General features: G+C 45.0%; 2 protein-coding genes and 1 non-coding gene across 3 annotated transcripts; all 3 read left to right on the forward strand.

Annotated features, from left to right (window-relative positions):
* Nucleotides 1–722: 722 nt before the first annotated feature.
* TRNAE-CUC lies at nucleotides 723–795 on the forward strand. The gene has a single exon. It is a non-coding gene; the product is annotated as a tRNA-Glu (tRNA).
* A 162-nt stretch (nucleotides 796–957) lies between these two features.
* Nucleotides 958–3,144, forward strand: LOC124666203 (60S ribosomal protein L11-like). Its single transcript, XM_047203550.1, has 5 exons — nucleotides 958–1,025; nucleotides 1,135–1,242; nucleotides 1,748–1,790; nucleotides 1,898–2,093; nucleotides 2,722–3,144. The coding sequence occupies exons 1-5, from the start codon at nucleotides 1,023–1,025 to the stop codon at nucleotides 2,912–2,914; spliced, it is 543 nt and encodes a 180-aa protein (XP_047059506.1). The 5' UTR covers nucleotides 958–1,022; the 3' UTR covers nucleotides 2,915–3,144.
* A 655-nt stretch (nucleotides 3,145–3,799) lies between these two features.
* On the forward strand, nucleotides 3,800–4,744 carry LOC124666202 (enoyl-CoA delta isomerase 2, peroxisomal-like). Its single transcript, XM_047203549.1, has one exon. It carries the CDS (start codon nucleotides 3,800–3,802, stop codon nucleotides 4,529–4,531), a length of 732 nt encoding a protein of 243 aa, XP_047059505.1. The 3' UTR covers nucleotides 4,532–4,744.
* Nucleotides 4,745–16,038: the final 11,294 nt, after the last annotated feature.

The raw sequence follows: 16,038 nt of genomic DNA on the forward strand, positions 1-16,038 counted from the left end.
CCGGCGATGCTACCATCGTCTGTCGTGGTGCTCCCGCGGGAGTCCTGGATGCTCCCATCATCCGTACGTGGTGCTGCCGGCAGGGATGCTGCAAACAGGAGGCGGCACTGCTACTAAAGATCTGCGGTGGTGCTACGTAAGGCCACCGGCAGTGCTGCAAGGTTGGTTACCGGAGTTAAGGGAGGAGGCGGCGGAGCTGCAATTTGGGGCCTGGATGCTTCAAGCGGTTGAGGGGATGCTACCGGAGGTGTGTGGTTGTGCTACAAGGGCCCAACGGCATTGCTCTGCACCGGCGATGTCACGTCGGGCTCCGGCGACGCTGACGTGCATGGAGGGGATGTGCGACGCGGGGAGAGGATGCTGCATCGGCAACTCCCTTGACGGGGTTCTCCGGCGAGGTCCCCGAACGCACTCGATGGGGTTCTCCGGCGACGTTCCCGGCGGGGTTCTCCGGCGATGGCGAAACGCTCTCGACGGGGTTTTCCGGCGATGACCGTGGGTCACGGGGTAGTAACCGCAACACGAGTTTGAGGAAACAGCAGTGTGCCGGCTCAGTTTCTCTATTTTTTGAGGTTTATTTTTGAGAGAGAAAAGAAAGAGGATGGGACACGTGTCGAACGCTCCATCCGGAGGTTCGGGGGCTTCGATCCTCCGGTGGATTATCAGCACGTCCCTTATAGCAAGTAAGATTCTCAAGTTTACACGGAAAATGATCACAACCCTCCGTCGTAGTCTAGGTGGTTAGGATACTCGGCTCTCACCCGAGAGACCCGGGTTCAAGTCCCGGCGACGGAATTCTTTTTTGCCCTAAACCCAAATTATCCGAAATTTACTAAACCACCCTCCATTCCACGCTATCTCCGGGGGCACGGAGGTAATTGCAGGCATATAACCATCTCCGCACTAGGGTTTCCGTCTCCTCCTACAAAGCCTCTGCCGCCGCCGCCCCCGCCCCGCGCCACGCTCTAAACCCCTCCTCCCTCCCCACTCGCGCCGCCGCCGCCGCCCCAGATCCGGCCGCCATGGTGAGTTCTCGTCCTCCAGCCTCCGCTTCCATTGTCCCGAATCCTTCGGGTTGGTCATGGTTCCTGCTGTTCTGACGATGTGGTTTTTGTTTGCGTTTTGCGCTCGCAGTCGACGGAGAAGAAGCAGGCGAACCCCATGCGGGACATCAAGGTGCAGAAGCTCGTCCTCAACATCTCCGTCGGCGAGAGCGGAGATCGGCTCACCCGTGCCTCCAAGGTAATAAATACGCCTGCCTATTTGTTCCCTTCCTCTCCTCGTGGATGCGCTCGCGCGTGTGGGCTTCAGATTAGGTTCGTCTAGATTTATTATCAGTATGTTGGTTGTTAGATTGTTCTACTTCGCTTTACACCGGTCTAGAGATTTAGTTTGTGGAATTGTATGCCAACGATGATCTAGCCAGTGCTCGGCGCTGACCTATTCTATCTGTAGTGTGCTATTAGGATATGCATCAGTTTGCTGCTAATGATGCTACCATGTACCAATTATTCATTGGGTGTTGTCAGTCTTGTCTGCTCCATTTCTGATAGTTGTAGGTTGACCTTCCTTAACTTGCGTAATCTGAGTGGCACCATATGTCCTCCCCCTATACGATATTTCAGTCCAGAACAGAAAATCTGAGTGGCACCAAACAGTTAACTTGATTTCTCTGAATATGTTGTGTTGGAAATAGACCTTAACTGCAACTCATTGGCGTAACTGCTCTATTTTCATTTGTTTGTAGGTGCTGGAGCAGCTGAGCGGACAGTCACCGGTGTTCTCCAAGGGTTAGTTTCTTAAAGCCAGCCAATTCTGTTTGGTCATGCCCAGTTCCAGCACGGTCAGCCTATTCTGTTAGGTATTGCCTGACAGCCATGGTATTGTGTTGTTGCAGCGAGGTACACTGTGAGGTCTTTCGGTATCCGGCGTAATGAGAAGATTGCGTGCTACGTGACGATCAGGGGCGAGAAGGCGATGCAGCTGCTGGATAGTGGCCTCAAGGTGAAGGAGTACGAGCTGCTCAGGAGGAACTTCAGCGACACCGGATGCTTTGGGTTCGGTATCCAGGAGCACATTGATCTTGGCATGAAGTAAGTCGATCTGATGCTGTTACTTTTTGTGTATGGCGCATTGGCTGCTTCCACTGATTATTATCTTGTTATGAAGATACTATTTCATTGTTAAGTAGATGAAATCACATGTTGTGCATCTGTTACTTCATGTTTACCATTCGTCAGAGCACCCTTTGCAACTGTTTGGACATGAAAACCAAGGCTTGTAATTAGCTGTAGATTTAACAACTGTTTGAAACATGAGATCCAAGATGGGCAATTGGTAACAACTCGGCCATCATCATGCAGCTACTTGTTATCAATGAAATCCCCTTTATTTGTCCACCAAATGTATCCTATTACGCTTTTAATAATTAATATTTGACAATGCATTGAATCCTGGTGGATAACTAATGCTATTCAGTTTAGTAGTGCGTATTGCACTGTTTGATTTTTGTTTGGACATGCACTGTATTGCCACTGCTAGTTCTTTCCTTGCCTACTGATTTGGGCTACTAAACTTCACATATCAAGTAGCCACAGTGCATGGTTCTTGTTATTTGCTGATTGCTCACTGGCATCTCATTATGACTGCTGCGCAAACATTATTCCTTGAAATTTTGCTATTCTTTAGTGACAAAGTAACTGACCTTGTTGCGCTTATCAGGTATGACCCATCCACTGGTATCTATGGTATGGACTTCTTCGTCGTTCTGGAGCGTGCTGGGTACCGTGTTTCCCGCCGCCGCAGGTGCAAGGCCCGCATTGGCATCCACCAGAGGGTCACCAAGGAGGACGCAATGAAGTGGTTCCAGGTCAAGTACGAGGGTATTATCCTCAACAAGTCCCATGCGGGCTAAGAGAAGAACGCAGCTTTCGTTAGACCCTGAGTTAATTAAGTTGGCCTGGTTGCTGGATATGTATGTTCCTTAGAAACCAAATGCTTTGTCAGTTTTTGCCTGTACTGAAGTTGGATGATTTTGGTTTGATGACCCGCACTCTCGTCTAAGTAAGAGGCTCACTTATGCTTTATCCTCTTTGGACAATAGATATATGTTTGGCATATGAGATAACCTGCTTTGTTTGGTCACTCATAAGTCTTCTAAATTACTGCTATCACGGGTTACAAATTGTTGTTTTTCTTATTAATCAGATATCGTCCGTATGCCCATTTCTGCAGTTGGAACAATTTTGAGAATTGACGATTGTAGGGAAATTCGTGAAGAGTTTAACATAAAACATCGATTTTATTGTGATCGTAGCAGTGGATTTCCATCATTATCTCAAGATTCCAGTTCAAAAGGTTCATAGTCAGTCTCGATGTCCGGCAAATGTGTCGAGGCAACTCTGAACTCAGTACCGCCTCGGCCCGGCGCTCGTTTCCGCTATGACGTGATCGCCGTCGTTGCTAACGCAGGAGATTTTCCATGTTTTATTTCAATAAAACGAAGCAGGTTTCTTGTTGCGAATGTTCATATTCAGTTCAGTTTTTATCATTTTCAATGGGTGAAAGTTTTACAAAGTAGGCCGGCAGATGCGTCATGACAGACGATCCATTCGTGACAAACTCTAGTAGTAAATAATTGATTAGTAGCATTCGTGACAAAGTTTCATATCCACTGGTCAGACAGAACGAAATTGCTGGGAAGCTCTCGTAAAGCAGTGATTAGTAGCACTAAACAACCCGACTACAGTACTACCCAAGAACAACAAGTCCAGCCCAGAGTTGACCCTGAAATCCCCAAATGGACACAGGAAGCCTGTGCACCGTGGAGCGGCGCGGCCGCGTGCACCTCATCACCATCACCGGCGCCGGCGAGCACCGGCTGGGCCTTCCCCTCATCTCCGCCCTCCGCGCCGCCGTGGCCGGCGCCCGCGCCTCCCCAGGCGCCGGCGCCCTGGTCCTGGCCGCCGAGGGCAAGTACTTCTCCAACGGCTTCGACCAGGCCTGGGCGCGCACGGTCCCACTCCACCTCCAAGTCTCCATGAGCGAGGGCTTCCGGGGCCTCCTCGCCGACCTCCTCGCGCTGCCCATGCCGACCGTCGCGGCCGTCACGGGCCACGCCGCCGCCGCCGGGTGCGCGCTGGCCCTGGCCCACGACACCGTCGTCATGCGCGCCTCCCGCGGGTTCCTGTACATGAGCGAGGTGGACGCCGGCATCAAGATCGTCGACTACTTCGCGGAGCTGCTCCGGCAGAAGGTCCCCGACGCCGCCACCAGGCGGGACATGCTCCTCGCCGGGAGAAAGATGACGGCCGCGGAGGCGGTGCGGCGGGGCGTGGTGGACGCGGCCGCGGACGGCGGCGTCGAGGACGTGGTGGCCGCGGCCGTCGCGGCGGCCGAGGGGCTCGCCGCGAGGGGCTGGGACGGGGAGGTCGTGGCCGAGATCAGGAAGGCCATGTGGCCCGCCGTGTGGGGAAAGGTCAAGGATTACGGCGGCGCCGAGACGGCGGCTGCGGCGCGGCCGCGGCTGTAGGCTCCGCCGTGCTGTAGGCTCTTGCGTAGCTAGAAACTGCTTGCAGTCTAGCTCTGAACTGAAGAATTGTTTCTTCCAGGAACAGAATAATCGATTGAGATTGCTCGGGGTGCTGCTGATTTGTGATCAACTTGTGAAGCATGAAACTGCTTTCGTTCCATTCGAGCATTGCTCAAATCACCAGTAGACCGTTAGTATCAGTGAGCTGTTGTGACGATAATTCTGTCCGCCTCACTGGCGACGGTGCCGGCGGCCACTTCTCCTGCCGGTGGCTCAAGCTTTGCGCAAGACATCGTCATAATAAATTAAAATTGCAGCTGAAGATCTTGTTTTTTGCGGTGTTTGTTTGTCCCCCACAAAAAGATAGTACTCCAAGGAGTATATATGTTTATTTCTTCTGCAAGATCTGACACGGCCTTGCTCTGATTTTACTGTGAACTGAATTAAGCACACCCAATCCATCTAATTTAGACCACTCTAGCACTAGCAGTGGGTTTGTGTGTGTGTCATCTCTGATGATGTATGTATGCTTCAAGGTTAACTAATATTTTTTTTCAAAATGGGATACCCGGTCTCTGCATCAATAGATACACATCCATTTATTAGAGCAAAACGTACATGATTCAAAAAGTTAACAACTCAAAGATCATCGAGGGTGGATACAACTATCATCCATCGAAATTTTTGAAAAGCCACCTAGAGCATCTCCAGCCGCGTCCCCCTAAGCGTCTCCAAAGGTTTTTGGGGCGCGTCGGACATTTTTTCGTTCCCAATCGCACGCCCCATAGTCTCCTTCCGTCTGCCGGCCCAATATGGTATCCGGCGCCTCGAGCCTGCCCCCGGTCCACAAGGGACACTCCGGGCACGCATCATTGACACAGAAGTAATTTAACCCAACCGTCACCTACCTCGCGACGGAAGTTATTGGCGCGCAGTGACGGTGCAGTTTCCGCAGAGGCTCAGCGATGCGTCTCATCGCGCCTAGCTCTCCGTGCCAGCGTAAATGAGCGCCACCGAGCCTCGCTTCCCTCCGGCCTATAAAGAGGGGTGCTCTCGCATCGTTCCTCACACACAAACCTTAGCGCCTCTCTCCCCAACCCTAGACGCCACCATCTCAAGATTGAGGGCCATTCCATGGGCCGTGGCCACGGCCGTGCTGGAGCAGCAAGGCATGGACGGTCGCCATCGCCTGCGACATCGTCGTCTTCCAAGGGGGAGTGGGAGTTCAAGTTCATCGTCGTCCTCAATGGCGACCCACGCGATATCCAGAGGCTGCCAGACAAGTTCGCCGAGTTTGTCGCCGACAACGAGCCGGCCGCGCTGCAGCTGCGGGAGGCTGGTTACGGCTTCTGCCGGTTGCTGGTGGACGTGCTCTTCGACGGGCGCGGCAAGATGTACCTCTACACCGGCTGGGAGAAGTTCGCGTCCTTCCACAACCTCCAAACCGGTTGCATCCTCACATTCTCCTACCAAGGCAACGAGGAGATGAGCGTGAAGGTGGTCGACGACACGTCCTGCCGCCAGCACTACCACATCGACGACGAAGAGGACATCGATTGAACACGACGAGGTTCTTTCTTCGCAATGAAAATGGTCAGGATTGTATGTTCTCCCTGCATAGGACCAACATGGCTATCATTACCAGCTGAATTTTTTCACTTTGGGTGACTGAGAGTGCCTGAGAGTGTTCTTTTTTGGCAGCGAACATACGAAATCTGCGAGGCCAACTCTAGTTAGGTTTCCTCATTTTACAATTTTTAACTATGTATTAGTTTGTGTAAAGCATGTTCCAAACTATGTATTAGTTTGTGTAAAACCATATTCCCAATTATGTATTAGTTTGTGTAATGTTCCTCCTCCCTATTGAAATGAAAATGCAAAAAAATAGTTGATGTCTACGGGTGCTTCTATTCTTGTAGACAGTGTTGGGCCTCCAAGAGCAGAGGTTTGTAGAACAGCAGCAAGTTTCCCTTAAGTGGATCACCCAAGGTTTATCGATCTCAGGGAGGAAGAGGTCAAAGATATCCCTCTCTAGCAACCCTGCAACCACAAAGCAAGAAGTCTCTTGTGTCCCCAACACACCTAATAGGTGCACTAGTTCGGCGAAGAGATAGTGAAATACAAGTGGTATGAATAAGTATGAGCAAGTAGCAATGGCGCCGGTAAAAGTGCTTTGCTGCCCAGGACCGGCGTGTGGTTGATGGTGGTAATATTGCGGACGAGTACGGATGCGGTAGAACAAGTAAACAAGCAGCGATAGCAGTATTTAGAAACAAGGCCTAGGGATTATACTTTCACTAGTGGACACTCTCAACATTGATCACATAACAGAATAAATAGATAGATGCTAGACTCTACACTCTTTTGTTGGATGATGAACACCACTGTGTAGGATTACACGAACCCTCAATGCCGGAGTTAACAAGCTCCACAATATTCGATATTCATGTTTAAATAACCTTAGAGTGCAAGATAGATCAACATAACCAAATAGATCACATCAATACCATCATAGTAATAGTTAACTTCATAATCTACAAGAGATCACAATCATAAACTACGCCAAGTACTACATGATGCACACACTCGCCACCTTTACACCATGCAGGAGGAATAGAGTACTTTAATAACATCACTAGAGTAGCACATAGACGAATAGTGATACAAAACTCATATGAATCTCAATCATGTAAGGCAGCTCATGAGATCATTGTATTGAGGTGCATAGGAGAGAGATTAACCACATAGCTACCGGTACAGCCCCGAGCCTCGATGGAGAACTACTCCCTCCTCATGGGAGACAGCAGTGGTGATGAAGATGGCGGTGGAGTCGATGGAGAAGCCTTCCGGGGGCACTTCCCTGTCCCGGCGGCGTGCCGGAACAGGGACTCCTGTCCCCCCAGATCTTGGGTTCGCGATGGCGGCGGCTCTGGAAGGTTTCTCGTACCGTGGCTTTTTCGTATCGAGGTTTTAGGTCGAGGGGCTTCTTATAGGCGAAGAGGCGGCGTCGGAGGGTCAACGAGGCGGTGTCACCACAGGGGGGCGCGGGCCACCCCCGGGCCGCGCCGGCCTACCATCTGGTGGGCCTGTGGCCCCCCTCTGGCCTCTCTCGGGTGTTCTGGATGCTTCCGGGGATTCTAAGATGCTGGGCGTTGATTTCGTCCGATTCCGAGAATATTTCCTTACTAGGATTTCTGAAACCAAAAACAGCAGAAAACAGCAACTGGCCCTTCGGCATCTCGTCAATAGGTTAGTTCCGGAAAACGCATAAATATGACATAAAGTATGCATAAAACATGTAGATATCATCAATAATGTGGCATGGAACATAAGAAATTATCGATACGTCGGAGACGTATCAGCATCCCCAAGCTTAGTTCCTACTCGTCCTCGAGTAGGTAAACGATAAAAGATAATTTCTGAAGTGACATGCCATCATAAACTTGATCATACTATTGTAAGCATATGTAATGAATGCAGCGATCAAAGCAATGGTAAATGACATGAGTAAACAAATGAATCATAAAGCAAAGACTTTTCATGAATAGTACTTTCAAGACAAGCATCAATAAGTCTTGCATAAGAGTTAACTCATAAAGCAATAATTTCATAGTATAGGTATCGAAGCAACATAAAGGAAGATTAAGTTTCAGCGGTTGCTTTCAACTTGTAACATGTATATCTCATGGATATTGTCAACATAGAGTAATATAACAAGTGCAATATGCAAGTATGTAGGAATCAATGCACAGCTTCACACAAGTGTTTGCTTCTTGAGATGGAGAGAAATAGGTGAACTGACTCAACATAAAAGTAAAAGAATGGCCCTTCGCAGAGGGAAGCATCGATTGCTATATTTGTGCTAGAGCTTTGGTTTTGAAAACAAGAAACAATTTTGTCAACGGTAGTAATAAAGCATATGTGTTATGTAAATTATATCTTACAAGTTACAAGCCTCATGCATAGTATACTAATAGTGCCCGCACCTTGTCCTAATTAGCTTGGATTACCGGAATTATCATCGCAATGCACATGTTTTAACCAAGTGCACAAAGGGGTACCTCTATGCCACCTGTACAAAGGTCTAAGGAGAAAGCTCGCATCGGATTTCTCGCTATTGATTATTCTCAACTTAGACATCCATACCGGGACAACATAGACAACAGATAATGGACTCCTCTTTTATGCATAAGCATGTAGCAATAATTAATTTTCTCATATGAGATTGAGGATATTTGTCCAAAACTGAAACTTCCACCATGGATCATGGCTTTAGTTAGCGGCCCAATGTTCTTCTCTAACATTATGCAATGCTCTAACCATTTTAGTGGCAAATCTTCCTTACTTCAGACAAGACGAACATGCATAGCAACTCACATGATATTCAACAAAGAATAGTTGATGGCGTCCCCAGGAACATGGTTATCGCACAACAAGCAACTTAATAAGAGATAAAGTGCATAAGTACATATTCAATACCACAATAGTTTTTAGGCTATTTGTCCCATGAGCTATATATTGCAAAGGTAAAGGATAGAAATTTTAAAGGTAGCACTCAAGCAATTTACTTTGGAATGGCGGAGAAATACCATGTAGTAGGTAGGTATGGTGGACACAAATGGCATAGTGGTTGGCTCAAGTATTTTGGATGCATGAGAAGTATTCCCTCTCGATACAAGGTTTAGACTAGCAAGGTTATTTGCAACAAACACAAGGATGAACCGGTGCAGCAAAACTCACATAAAAAACATATTGTAAACATTATAAGACTCTACACCGTCTTCCTTGTTGTTCAAACTCAATACTAGAAATTATCTAGACCTTAGAGAGACCAAATATGCAAACCAAATTTTAACATGCTCTATGTATTTCTTCATTAATAGGTGCAAAGTATATGATGCAAGAGCTTAAACATGAGCACAACGATTGCCAAGTATCACATTATCCAGAACATTTTACCAATTACTACATGTAGCATTTTCCGTTTCCAACCATATAACAATTAACGAAGCAGTTTCAACCTTCGCCATGAAAATTAAAAGCTAAGAACACATGTGTTCATATGAACCAGCGGAGCGTGTCTCTCTCCCACACAAGCATTTATTTAAACAAAAACAAAAATAAAAACAAACAGACGCTCCAAGTAAAGTGCATAAGATGTGGCCGAATAAAAATATAGTTTCAAGAGAAGGAACCTGATAATTTGTCGATGAAGAAGGGGATGCCTTGGGCATCCCCAAGCTTAGATGCTTGAGTCTTCTTGAAATATGCAGGGATGAACCACCGGGGCATCCCCAAGCTTAGAGCTTTCACTCTCCTTGATCATAGTATATCATCCTCCTCTCTTGACCCTTGAAAACTTCCTTCACACCAAACTTGAAACAAACTCATTAGAAGGTTAGTGCATAATCAAAAACTCACATGTTCAGAGGTGACACAATCATTCTTAACACTTCTGGACATTGCTCAAAGCTACTGGAAGTCAATGGAACAAAGAAATCCATCCCACATAGCAAAAGAAGCAATGCGAAATAAAAGGCAGAATCTGTCAAAACAGAACAGTCCGTAAAAACGAATTTTATTGAGGCACCAGACTTGCTCAAATGAAAATGCTCAAATTGAATGAAAGTTGCGTACATATCTGAGGATCACTCACGTAAATTGGCATAATTTTCTGAGTTACCTACAGAGAATTTTGCCCAGATTCGTGACAGCAAGAAATCTGTTTCTGCGCAGTAATCCAAATCTAGTATGAACCTTACTATCAAAGACTTTACTTGGCGCAACAATGCAACAAAACTAAGATAAGGAGAGGTTGCTACAGTAGTAACAACTTCCAAGACACAAATATAAAACAAAATTACTGTAGCAAAATAAACACATGGGTTATCTCCCAAGAAGTTCTTTCTTTATAGCCATTAAGATGGGCTCAGCAGTTTTAATGATGCACTCGCAAGAAATAGTATTTGAAGCAAAAAGAGAACATCAAGAGGCAAATTCAAAATACATTTAAGTCTAACCCACTTCCTATGCAAAGGAATCTTGTAAATAAACAAGTTCATGAAGAGCAAAGTGACAAGCATAGGAAGATAGAACAAGTATAGCTTCAAAAATTTCAGCACATAGAGAGGCATTTTAATAACATGAAAATTTCTACAACCATATTTTCCTCTCTCATAATAACTTTCAGTAGCATCATGAGCAAACTCAACAATATAACTATCACATAAAGCATTCTTATCATGAGTCTCATGCATAAAATTATTACTCTCCACATAAGCATAATCAATTTTATTAGTTGTAGTGGGAGCAAATTCAACAAAGTAGCTATCATTATTATTCTCATCATCAAATATAGGAGGCATATTGTAATCATAATCAAATTTATCCTCCATAACAGGTGGCACCAAAAGACTACTATCATTATAATCATCATAAATAGGAGGCAAAGTATCATCAAAGTAAATTTTCTCCTTAATGCTTGGGGGACTAAAAATGTCATGCTCATCAAAACCAGCTTCCCCAAGCTTAGAATTTTCCAAATCATTAGCAACAATGGTGTTCAATGTATTCATGCTAATATGTTCCATGGGTTTTTTAATTTTCGGATCAAACCATCCATGTCTTAAATCAGGAAATAGAATAAGAAGCTCATTGTTGTCCATTATGCCAAACTAGTGTAAACAAGAAACAAAAAGATGCAATTGCAGGATCTAAAGGAAATAGCTTCGAGCATAAACACAATGGCGCCAGAAAAGTGCGTCACACTGGAACCGGAGTATGAGTGCCTTTTACCTTTCCTCCCGGCAACGGCGCCGGAAAAGTGCTTGATGTCTACGGGTGCTTCTATTCTTGTAGACGAGTGTTGGGCCTCCAAGAGCAGAGGTTTGTAGAACAGCAGCAAGTTTCCCTTAAGTGGATCACCCAAGGTTTATCGATCTCAGGGAGGAAGAGGTCAAAGATATCCCTCTCTAGCAATCCTGCAACCACAAAGCAAGAAGTCTCTTGTGTCCCCAACACACCTAATAGGTGCACTAGTTCGGCGAAGAGATAGTGAAATACAAGTGGTATGAATAAGTATGAGCAGTAGCAATGGCGCCAGAAAAGTGCTTTGCTGCCCAGGACTGACGTGTGGTTGATGGTGGTAATATTGCGGACAGTACAGATGCAGTAAAACAGTAAACAAGCAGCGATAGCAGTATTTAGAAACAAGGCCTAGGGATTATACTTTCACTAGTGGACACTCTCAACATTGATCACATAACAGAATAAATAGATAGATGCTAGACTCTACACTCTCTTGTTGGATGATGAACACCACTTGTAGGATTACACGAACCCTCAATGCCGGAGTTAACAAGCTCCACAATATTCGATATTCATGTTTAAATAACCTTAGAGTGCAAGATAGATCAACATAACCAAATAGATCACATCAATACCATCATAGTAATAGTTAACTTCATAATCTACAAGAGATCACAATCATAAACTACGCCAAGTACTACATGATGCACACACTGCCACCTTTACACCATGCAGGAGGAATAGATTACTTTAATAACATCACTAGAGTAGCACATAGACGAATAGTGATACAAAACTCATATGAATCTCAATTATGTAAGGCAGCTCATGAGATCATTGTATTGAGGTGCATAGGAGAGAGATTAACCACATAGCTACCGGTACAGCCCCGAGCCTCGATGGAGAACTACTCCCTCCTCATGGGAGACAGCAGCGGTGATGAAGATGGCGGTGGAGTCGATGGAGAAGCCTTCCGGGGGCACTTCCCCGTCCCGGCGGCGCGCTGGAACAGAGACTCCTGTCCCCCAGATCTTGGCTTCGCGATGGCGGCGGCTCTGGAAGGTTTCTCGTACCGTGGCTTTTTTGTATCGAGGTTTTAGGTCGAGGGGCTTCTTATAGGCGAAGAGGCGGCGTCGGAGGGTCAACGAGGCGGTGTCACCACAGGGGGGCGTGGGCCACCCCTGGGCCGCGCCGGCCTACCATCTGGTGGGCCTGTGGCCCCCCTCTGGCCTCTCTCGGGTGTTCTGGATGCTTCCGGGGATTCTAAGATGCTGGGCGTTGATTTCGTCCGATTCCGAGAATATTTCCTTACTAGGATTTCTGAAACCAAAAATAGCAGAAAACAGCAACTGGCCCTTCGGCATCTCGTCAATAGGTTAGTTCCGGAAAACACATAAATATGACATAAAGTATGCATAAAACATGTAGATATCATCAATAATGTGGCATGGAACATAAGAAATTATCGATACGTCGGAGACGTATCAATAGTTTAATGTAAAAACAAGTTTGGGGGTCGCGTTTGGCAGACGCGGCTGGGGAGCGACGTCCCCTAAACGTGGCAGGAAAAAAAAGTCCCTCAAACGCTCGATCCGGTGAAGTTTAGGGGCTCTTTGGGAGACGCGGCTAGAGATGCTCTAACCAGCCCGACAGAAAGTATCACGTGCAACCATCAGAAGGCGGTTGCACCCAGAAACCATTCCTGCTGATCCTTCGGGGAAAGGAAGCGGAATGGTTGAATCAAGTGGACAACCATATGAATAACCTATATAAAAATTAGTGAAATCCTTTCTGTTAAAAATAACATTATTTCAACATTTCCATATCGACAAACATAGAGCTGAAACACCAATGCGAATTCTAGCTTCAGTTTTCTTATCAATACCATTCAGCCAATTGCCGAACATATTCGTTATATTTGTTGATGGTGGAATATCAAAAGTAGCATAAACAACTCTCCACACTAATCTAGCAAAAGGGCATGAGATAAAAAAGATGACTCATTGTCTCCTCCGAGTCATAGAAACAACATTCCTTCCTCCCATTCCAATTTCTTTTTGCTAAATTGTCACATGCAAGTAAAACCCTTTTACTAAGGAACCACATGAACACTTTGATCTTCGGTTGGATTTTAAATTTCCAGAGATACTTTTTTAAGAACCTTGTGTGACCATCCGTCAAATCAGTATATATATACTTGACAGTAAAAACATCTGAAGTCGTAAGTTTTCATAGAAACTATGTAGTTAATTATTCAACGATACTTCCATCAGGTGCCTACACAAGTGACCTAGGAGTTCCACTTGTTTCACGTCAATTGTTGGGTGAAACCAATGTTTATAGGGACTAATGACAGAACATGTGCAACTGAAACATGCTTCCGTTGAGCAATGTTGTATAGTGTAGGGTATTCTTGAGCCAATGGTGTTTGTTCTAGCCAAGTATCTTCCATAAAACGTACACCAGAACCATCACCTAAATTAAAAAAAAACCTCAGCTGGAGAACTCATCTTTAACATTCATCAAACATTTCCAGAAAGGCGAGGCAGTAGGTTTACATTGAACATGAGAAAGTGTTTTTTTGGAAAAAGATATTTATTATGTAGTAGCTCTTGCCACACATCCTCTTCGTTTTAGTAGATTACATAACCATTTGTTGAGTAAACACCTATTTTTAATGTCGAGTACTTCCCTGCATAGGACCAACATGGCTATCATTACCTGCTGGATTTTTTTCAATTTGGGTGATTGAGAGTGCCTGAGAGTGTTCTTTTTTGTCAGCGAACATACGAAATCTATGAGACCAACTCTACTTAGGTTTCCTCATTTTGCAATTTTTAACTATGTATTAGTTTGTGTAAACCATGTTCCAAACTATGTATTAGTTTGTGTAAAACCATGTTCCCAATTATGTATTAGTTTGTGTAATGTTCCTCCTTCCTATTGAAATGAAAATGCAAAAAAATAGTTTAATGTAAAAACAAGTATGGGGGCCGCGTTTGATGGACGCGGCTGGGGAGCGACGTCCCCCAAACGTGGCAGGAAAAAAAAGTGTCCCCCAAACGCTCGATCCGGTGAAGTTTAGGGGACGCTTTGGAAGACGTGGCTAGAGATGCTCTAACCATCATGTAATCTACTAATAGGTCGCCAGGTAGCCCGATAGAAAGTATCACGTGCAACCATCAGAAGGCGGTTGCACCCAGAAACCATTCCCACTGATCCTCCGGGGAAAGGAAGCGCAATGGTTGAATCAAGTGGACAACCATATGAATAACCTATATAAAAATTAGTGAAATCCTTTCTGTTAAAAACAACATTATTTCTACATTTCCATGTCGACAAACATAGAGCTGAAACACCAATGCGAATTCTAGCTTCAGTTTTCTTATCAATACCATTCAGCCAATTGCCGAACATATTCGTTATATTTGTTGATGGTGGAATATCAAAAGTAGCATAAACAACTCTCCACACTAATCTAGCAAAAGGGCATGAGATAAAAAGATGACTCATTGTCTCCTCCGAGTCATAGAAACAACATTCCTTCCTCCCATTCCAATTTCTTTTTGCTAAATTGTCACATGCAAGTAAAACCTTTTTACTAAGGAACCACATGAACACTTTGATCTTTGGTTGGATTTTTAATTTCCAGAGATAATTTTTTAATCTTGTGTGACCATCCGTCAAATCAGTATACATATACTTGACAGTAAAAACATCTGAAGTCGTAAGTTTTCATAGAAACTATGTAGTTAATTATTCAACGATACTTTCATCAGGCGCCTATACAAGTGACCTAGGAGTTCCACTTGTTTCACGTCAATTGTTGGGTGAAACCAATGTTTATAGGGACTAATGACAGAACGTGTTCAACTGAAACATGCTTCTGTTGAGCAATGTTGTATAGTGTAGGGTATTCTTGAGCCAATGGTGTTAGTTCTAGCCAAGTATCTTCCATAAAACGTAGACCAGAACCATCACCTAAATTTAAAAAAAAAAACCTCAGCTGGAGAACTCATCTTTAACATTCATCAAACACTTCCAGAATGGCGAGGGAGTAGGTTTACATTGAACACGAGAAAGTGTTTTTTGGAAAAAGATATTTATTATGTAGCAGCTCTTGCCACACATGCTTTTCGTTTTAGTAGATTATATAACCATTTGTTGAGTAAACACCTATTTTTAATCTCGAGTACCTCCCAGCATAGGACCAACATGGCTATCATTACCAGCTGGATTTTTTCAATTTGGGTGATTGAGAGTGCCTGAGAGTGTTCTTTTTTGGCAGCGAACATACGAAATCTGCGAGACCAACTTTAGTTAGGTTTCCTCATTTTGTAATTTTTAACTATGTATTAGTTTGTGTAAACCATGTTCCAAACTATGTATTAGTTTGTGTAAAACCATGTTCCCAATTATGTATTAGTTTGTGTAATGTTCCTCCTCCCTATTGAAATGAAAATGCAAAAAAAAAATAGTTTAATGTAAAAACAAGTTTGGGGGCCGCGTTTGACGGACGCGGCTGATGAGCGACGTCCTCCAAACGTGGCAGGAAAAAAAAGCGTCCCCCAAACGCTCGATCCGGTGAAGTTTAGGGGACGCTTTGGAAGACGCGGCGAGAGATTCTCTAATCATCATGTAATCTACTAATAGGTTGCCAGGTAGCCCGACAGAAAGTATCACGTGCAACCATCAGAAGG

The sequence above is a fragment of the Lolium rigidum genome, chromosome 6 (genome assembly GCF_022539505.1).
Source record: "Lolium rigidum isolate FL_2022 chromosome 6, APGP_CSIRO_Lrig_0.1, whole genome shotgun sequence".
NCBI classification, from domain to species: Eukaryota; Viridiplantae; Streptophyta; class Magnoliopsida; order Poales; family Poaceae; genus Lolium; species Lolium rigidum.